General features: G+C 38.1%; 1 protein-coding gene across 3 annotated transcripts in view; it reads left to right on the forward strand.

Annotated features, from left to right (window-relative positions):
* Positions 1-4,691, forward strand: part of edem3 (ER degradation enhancer, mannosidase alpha-like 3) — a 77,987-nt gene extending 73,296 nt beyond the window's left edge. For all 3 annotated transcript variants that reach the window (XM_043699563.2, XM_043699564.2, XM_087990758.1), the window contains one exon: positions 110-4,691. In XM_043699563.2, coding sequence (XP_043555498.2) covers positions 110-615 — 506 coding nt within the window. In that variant the 3' untranslated portion in view covers positions 616-4,691. The remainder of the gene's footprint in view (positions 1-109) is intronic.
* The last annotated feature ends 4,063 nt before the right edge of the window (positions 4,692-8,754 follow it).

Raw genomic sequence — 8,754 nt, forward strand, 5'->3', positions numbered from 1 at the left:
AAATGTAGAAATAATTGCAAATAAATGGCCAGAGTTACTCAATATGCTAGTTAATGCAAGAATATTTTGCAGTTTCTTTTTTTTAAATATTTTAATCTTTGATTTTTAGATCTGGACATGAAAGACTCTGAACAGAATTCAGAAGATAATTTGCAGTCCACAGGACCAAAACCAAACAGTTTTGATTGTGAGAATGAAGCAGCATCATACGTTGTAAATCCTAGCAGTGAGAAACCAGATGCAACAACAGGTCAGTGGGATGCTAGTGGTCAGTCAATTGTGCCTGATCCAAAAACACAACAGGGGGATGATTATTTGTGTGAGTCGGAACAGAACTCAAATACAGCCACCACTGAAGTGTCATCAAATACTGCTGATGCAAAGGATCAGGATGTACAAAGGACAGATTGCCATGGCAGTGCTGCCGATGAACAGAGATCTTGTACTCCTACTTCAGAATATGGGAAGAAGGAGACAGAGGGTGAGGTAGAGTCAGAGCAAGAATCCAATCCAAATATCAGCCAGGAAACAGAGGCTCGGACAGTTGACTCTTTGTTATCAGACTGGAAGGAAGAGATAGATGCCTTTGAAATGATGGATAAGGATGAACTATGACCGTGAATCATATACATTGGAATGTTTTCTTTTCCCTTGAGGATCTGGGTACAGTTGTGCACAGTAACATTCCCTGACCGACTGGAAGAATCTGATGATCAGTTTCTGATTTGTATCAACATGTGTGTGGAAGGAAGATCAGGATTTACTGGTAAACATTTCTGTCAGGTCATTACATGGTTCATTTAAAGATGCCAGTCACATTAACTCCTGACTTCGAACACCTTGGATTCAGCTGATTGAAAAGTTGGGGGAACTTTCATTGCATTGTTTTCTTCTACTTTCTTCCTCCTGTCTACACACAATTTTCCTTTGTTGTGGAGCAGCAATATTTTGTGGTTTGATGCAGATTTCCTTTAAAACTCCTGCAGACATGTGCCATTTGTCCAGCGTAATTTAACAGGTTTATAATTGCTTTCCAGATTGGAATGCAAAATTGCTAAATGTATGGTTTTAATTAGTGAAATATGATTTTAGCCCATATGTTTTCTTCATTTTTTTTGAAAGGCGTTTAAATAATATTTGGTAAATCTTTGGAGCAATGAAATTTTGGCAACATAATTCCAACTAAATCGATAAAAAGTTCGAAAATTACTTGGACTCAATTTTGCCATCTATTATTTTGGCATTTGTAAAATTTGATTCTGCTTTTGGTCTGTTCTGTCTTAACTGTTCATTGTTTTATTCCTTCATTTTGGTCTTGAGCTTTTTGTCGAGTTTGTACTATGCTACAAGGATCAGACCCAGTGTATTCATGCATGATGTAAGGACTGACATGGGGGCAATGTTTCTACTCTTCCACCAACAAACAATGGGTTTTCTTGGTCAGGTGAAGATCCTAACATTGACACTGGTTCTAAGTCAGGAACCTGGAAGTAGCTGCAGCAGGATGTCCGTTACTATTGACCTGGTTAGCTGCTCAATGGTGAAGTTTGATGGATAGATCGGGGAAGCAGAAGACCAGTAGGGCAGTGATGTCTGGCCACAGCACTACTGGAGAAGAGAAAGATCTGAGAGCACTTCTAATTTGAATAAAGGGTATTACAGTAATGTGGATGTTTTCAGGATGGAGGGATAAACTTCTCCAGAACAGTCCCATGGGCTGACCTGAGTCCTTGTAGACCTTGTGGTCACCGAATGCAACCTGCAGTGGCCATAACCCTCCTCGTGAGACACTGCCAGGGTCTTCAAAATCAGAACAGGGCCACTCTGATGGAGGGAAGCTGCTGTTGCCTTCAGGGGGAAGAAGAAGCCATAAGTGGGGCTTTAACTGGACTAATTGGTTAATGGTCTCCATGGAGCATGCTGCTGACTTTTTCTCTAACCTGGCTCAGGAACCTTCCCAGAGGTAGGAAGGTGATGGGGAGCTGTCCCAAAGAAGCTTCCCCTGCTTTCCCGTGCAAATGCAGACACCTGCACCTCTCCCCCTCAGTAAACCCATCACCATGGGCCTGAAATATCGTCTTCTTCAATTTCTTCAATTCATAGACATTAACTGAATAATTCTATTGCTGTGAATTTCATTACCAGTTTTAGTCTTGGGCAGTTAGTTAGTTTCCAGCCACTAGGTGTCACCTTCTCCATACCATTGAAAAGGTAAAGATTTACTGCCAGGGATGGATTAGTCTGTAGGATCATTTCGACAGCAGTTAGAAAAAGTGTGGGTTGATGTATAGAAAAAGTCTAATTGACTTGCATAAAGCCACAGAACAGAATATTATTTTAGATTGGTACTTTTGGGGTTTAATACTGCAGTGCATAAAAACAATGTTCTATTAAAACGTTCACAGGGGTTTCCAAAAGATAACTGGTTGACATTGAGCACTTTGCAGAAGTATTTATCTGTTGCAGATTTCTTTTCCCACTTATGATGACCTAGAACACGCAAATTATTTAACCTTTGCATGTTTCAATTTTGAAGCAATGTTTGCTGATCCATAGGATTTTAAACAATTTCTGTCTTTTCTTTCTACCTGATGCAATGAAATCCTGTAACAGATAGCATGGTGGTGTGGTGTAATAGTTAATAGCTGTGGGACACTGTGCAATTAGTCAAATAGGCACTGACACTAACCTAAGTACTCCTTCAAAGTGATTCACCACTGTACCTCACACATTGAAACAACTAATTGATAAATGTTTCTATGCTCCTAAAACATTCTGCCATGTTAAAATCAATTTATGAATGCAAATGATTAATTATCTTATTAAAGAACAGTGAGGGAAATGTGTATTATCCAATGTGCTACTGGGTCCTGTATGCCAAATTCGAACTCTGTTGAATTGGCTGATTGCTATTGAAGGACTACAGCTGGTGTCACCATCACGAGCCCAGGGTAAGGAATGTGAGAGATATTTCCTGGAGAATTTCTGGCTCAGGTCAGCAGGTTGATTCTTTTGGCATTGAGGCAAATGGGTGTTCACAAACTGTCATCTCTCCTGGCTTTTAACATCTGGACACATGAAGAGTAGCCACTTGAGTAAAGTCCAAGGAACTTGCCAGCATTTGTAAAACTAATATCAATACCAAGATATGAAAAGGAGAAAAAAGGATAGGAAGATTTTCATTTTTAAAAAAAACACAGAAAATTGTCTCTTGGATCTGATTTTAATTTTTCCCAACAAACATTTTTTACAGTTAAAATGTCTTTGTACCCAGTATTCTTGTTAAACATTATGACTTTGCACACAACAGTTTATGACCTGAACCTCCTTATGCTGACAGTAAGGACGTACCTGTTCAGCTGAAAGTCCTTGCAAATTACTGTTGAATGCATTAGATATGTCAGATCTTAAATACATATTTCCCAGTTTATGTGGTTTAGTAATGTACTGTATATGAAAATCTGCTGGAGCCAGCAATGTGGATCCTTCAAGGACTCAAATTACCTTTTGCACATTGAAAGAATGTGCACATCTTTTTGTTCTATGAATGTAATTATTACAAAACTACCTTCACAATAGTCAGAGAGAGATTATCATTACTGTTTCTTTCCTTGAATATTGAAGCTGATTTTATTCTCCTTTTTTTACAGTGCAGAAATGCAGTACAGTAGTTTTCAGAGGGTGACATTGCTAAGGACCTTTTTGAAAGCTAGGTTGCTCTTTCTCTCTACTGTTGAATTGACAATCTATGTCACTATTACTGAGTATCAGATAATTATTATCTGAGTAAATAATCAATTATGCACATTTACAAAGTGCTTACCCATGTTAGTTTAATGTGGTATATCACCATTCTTAATTAGATCATATTTTGTCAACAGATGTAACATCTGTTGACAGATCTATAATTTCATTATAATTTGGAGCAGACATCTGGCAAATATAAGAGTTTTCACTTAAAAGTTGCTGAATGCTAGAGGTATAGATTTAATTGTTAATTTACAATTAAATTAACAATTATTGTCCTGGCATATGCATTAGGGAAGGAATGTTGGATTATCCAGATTTAGTAAAGACAAATGCATCTGCGGTAGTTAAATTGTTGCTTAACTGCGAAATATGACAAAATTAGGGACTAAAGTCATTTTATTTTAAATTGGAAGGGACGATTGGCATAGAATTTGACTGATCTTAAAATCCAGTAGGTGGCAGTATCTTTATCTGTTCTCCCTTTGGAATGGTTCTGCAGTTTGGGTAACCAATTCTTGTAAAATGGGTAAACATCATGTGATGGGAAATGCGCAATTAATGCACTCAAAAGTAAAACTGCTTAAAATTTTTAAAATGTCTATGTATAAACAAAAGTGATGGGTTTCTAAGGGTTTTAATTTGAATTGAAATTAGATTTCACATTGGGTTCTGTTTCTTCAGTGTGATTGTGGCATTTCTGCATTAATCAGACAAGCGTAGCTGTAGACTTTACACAGCAGGTACAGTGCAGTGTCTTTCTTTTAAAACAAAAGTGTATGCACCTCAGAACTCTGTAAATAAATGGACAACTGTAAAATGTAAGCTGTGATGTAAAACAGTCTGGTTAATTTTGTAGATATCACTGTATATATTTGTGCATTTGATTACTGTGATTACTTCTGACTGTAAAAATTTAATAAACCAATGTAAATATAATTGTCTTTTTCTATATTCTGAAAATTCAAGAATTTTAATCTGAAATTATTGCATTCTGCTCAACCTGTGAATTTTATAATTTTAGGTTTTACAATTTAATGTAGCCCTACAAAATGCACTGAAGAGTAGTGAATATTTTATATCTCTCTCTAACTGTTGTTTAGTGGTTTGTACAGCATCTATAATATGACACTATTAAGATATTCTAAATGCACACGCAACAAATGAATTCAAAGCATCAACCTTGTTGATGATAAATCATAGAGAGGATGATGGAGACACTCAGCAAGTCTGGCAGCATTTGTGGAGAGAGAGAGAGAGAGTTAACATTTTCAGTCCATTACGACTCTTGTACTTCAGAAACATTACTCTGTTTCTGTCATCACAGATTCTGCCAGACGTGCTGAGTTTCTCCGGGAATCTGTGTTTGTTTCATACATCCTACGCACCGCAGTATTTTGCTTTTAAGCTTGCTGATAACTTGGTTATTGTCAATATACCCAAAGAAACTGAGGCAGCCCAGGTAAAAGGAAAATAAGAATGTTTCCTTTTTTTGTATCTCAACATGTTAAAATGTTGACCTGGCAATATGAAAAATTTTGTCTTATGAAAAGTCACAGGGTAAAATCTACATTGGTGGTCCAGTGCAATACTGAGACAAGACATTAAACTGAGGCTCTTCCAGGTGGATGTAAAAGATCCCTTTTGAAGAACACAGGTGACATCTCCTTGGTGTCCTCATCCATGTTTATCTCTGAAGCAACTTTAGCTTAAGATCACTGCTTGTGGAATATTGCTGTGCTGCTTCATAATACACTTCAGAAGAACGTTTTTAGCAACAAATCAGTTTTAGAGATCCTGAGATATTGGAAGTCTCCATATAAATATAAGCCCTTTTGTAAGGAAGCTATCACAAAATGGACAGGTTTTTCAGTGACAATGAGCCACTCCCACCTAAATGATTCAACTTTGTCATAAGTGTATAGTTTGTTTTATCGCAGAGTCAATCAATTTTCTTTCTGTTTTAGAAATTTAAAGCAAATAACAAAAAAATTATGTTGGATTTTTAACTGTTTTTTGGAACTTAATTTCAAAACAAGGAACCTGATCAGGTGCACCCTAGAACTCTGTGGTAAGCTAGGAAAGTGATTGCTGGGCCCCTTGCTGATTTTATTTTTATCATTGATAGCCACGGGTGAGGTGCTGGAAGACTGGAGGTTGGATAATGTGCCACTATTTAAGAAAGGTGATAAGGAAAAGCTGGGAAACTATAAGACGGGTGAGCCTGACACGGGTGGTGGGCAAGTTACTGGAGAGAATCCCGAGGAACAGAATTTACATACATTTGGAAAAACCAGGACTGATTAGGGATAGTGCGTGGGAAATCATATCTTGCTAATGTGCTTGAGATTTGTTTGAAGAATTAACAAAGGATTGATGAGTGCAGAGCAGTGGACATGATCTAATTGGACTCCAGTAAGGCATTCAACAATATTCCTCATGGTAGATTGGTTAGCAAGGTTAGATCTCATTGAATACGTTGAGAACTAGCTATTTGGTTATAGAACTGGCTCAAATTTAGAAGACGGTGGTGGAGGTTTGCTTTTCAGACTGGAGGCCTGTGACAAGTAGTGTGACACAAGGATTGGTGCTGGGTCCACTGCTTTTCATCATTTATATAAATGATTTGGATGTGAACGTAGGAGGTATGGTTGGTAAGTTTGCAGATAACATCAAAATTGAAGGTGTAGTGGACAGCGAAGATGGTTACCTCTGAGTAAAATGAGATCTTGATCAGATGGGCCGATGGGCTGAGAAATGGCAGATGGAGTTTAATTTAGACAGATGTGAGGTGCTGCATTTTGGAAAGGCAAATCAGGGCAGGACTTACACACTTAATGGTGAGGTCCTGAGGAGTGTTGTTGAACAAAGAGACCATGGCGTGCATAGGTCCTTGAAAGTGGAGTTGCAGGTAGGTAGGATAGTGAAGGTGGTGTTTGGTATGCTTTCCTTTATTGGACTGAGCATTGAGTACAGGAGTTGGGAGGCCATGTTGCAGCTGTACAGGATATTGGTTAGGCCACTTTTGGAATACTGTGTGCAATTCTGGTCTCCCTCCTATAGGAAGGATATTGTGAAACTTGAAAGGGTTCAGAAAAGATTTTCAAGGATCTTGCTAGGATTGGAGGGTATGAGCTACAGGGAGAGGCTGAATAGGCTGGGGCTGTTTTCCCTGGCGCATCAGAGGCTGAGAGGTGACCGTAGAGGTTTATAAAATCATGAGGGACATGGATAGGGTAAATAGGCAAAGTCTTTTCCCTAGGGTGGAGAAGTCTAAAACTGGAGGGCATACGTTTAAGATTATAAGGATAAGATTTAACAGAGACCTTTTGGGCAACTTTTTCACATGTATGGAATGAGCTTCCAGTGGAAGTGGTGGAGGCTGGCATAATAACAATATTTAAAAGGCATCGGAATGGGTATATGAATCGAAAGTATTTAGAGAGATATGGACCAAATGCTCGCAAATGAGACTGGATTAATTTACGATATCTGATGGGCATGGACGAGTTGGACAGAAGGGTCTGTTTCTGTGCTGTACAACTATGACTCTAAATGTATCTGAAATTATTTGCCATTTAGATGTTATCCAGTCAGCACACTGACTGATTAGAAACATATTGAAAAACATTTTATCAGCAATTATGAGCTGGAAGACTCAAACCACAGAAAAATTGTAAAAATTGAACAGCTCAAAACAGACACACCCAGCAGTAGGTAAAATGGCCTTATTTCAATTCTAAGAGCTTTATACAATGCAATAATAGCCCAATAAGCAGCAGTCAGAATGGATTCTGAACGGAAAATTTTGCTGTGTACAACCTTAATTACTTCAGGCAAGCAGCAATCCAAACAGATTGTTAAAAGCTGTAAGGGTGATACTTAAACTCCCAATCAAGGTTCCACACACCATGCTATTTCTTACACAGAGCAGCTAGGGGTACTTATAATATTGGGTGATGGTTAGAAAGCAAATGATACTTTGAGGTGTTTTTGGCTTAGAGATTCACATTTCGGCCACTGCTGTTTCTAATTTACACCAATAACCTGCAGGGTTTCAGAAACTTAATGTAAATTGGTACTATTTAGATGATATCAAATAAGGAGGGGCATTGAGTCCAAAAATGCAAGTTCAAAATTTACGAAACAAATTGCACAAACTGGTAGGCAGAGAGATGTGCAGTTCCCCAATTTAGAGAGGAATAATAGTGCCTGGGGATGTATGCCACTCATATTCCATGAATATTATTGGAATAACTAAGAATTAAGTTGAGAGAGATCCAGTGATCTTAATACGCTTGATGCTGAAATGTCTAACTAATCAATAAAGCCAAATCAATGTTTAACTATCTGGTAAAAATTTTAGAATACAAGTCTGAGGAAGCAGTTATCGGATCATACTGTTCTCTTGTCAGATCAGTGTCCAGTAAAGGTCACCAAAAGGGAAGGCAGACATTTAAGTTTTCTTTAGTGGTAGATCAAAGTTATGAAGAAAATGGAAGTTTGGAGGAAGTGTCTCTGAGGTAACCTTACAGAGGAGAATGGTATGGTCAATGACACGTTTGGTAAATCTGTAAAATTTTAAGCTGTGTTGAGTATTGCTGAAAAAAGAAATTAGTTGTCAAACCTTCTGTCTTACACTCATCAGGACAAGTTACAGGAAATACCAAAAGGAAATTCAACATTAGTCATGTGACAGAGGGGAGTGCTAGTTATTGGCAAGTGGATTCTTGATACAGGCACTGCCATGGAGAATGCAGCAGCTAAAATGACAGGTAACTGCCAAGAATTGTTTACATTCTGAACTAGGTAGGTTGACTCTGGTAAAGATATTGCCCTGAGAAGAGAACCAGTGATTGCTTGTCACTTACTTTGGTTCAGTTGTAATAGGTGCAGTGTGTGTCCCTGTGCTTTATCTACAACAAGCAGGTCACTGAGTTAATAGTACATGCAGGTGTTCCAGACCGAACACAACTGACAATTCTAAATTGGTTGTCAGTTTAATTC

The sequence above is a fragment of the Chiloscyllium plagiosum genome, unplaced genomic scaffold (assembly GCF_037043375.1).
Source record: "Chiloscyllium plagiosum isolate Xiang-an unplaced genomic scaffold, Cpla_swu_hap1 HiC_scaffold_9, whole genome shotgun sequence".
NCBI lineage: Eukaryota > Metazoa > Chordata > Chondrichthyes > Orectolobiformes > Hemiscylliidae > Chiloscyllium > Chiloscyllium plagiosum.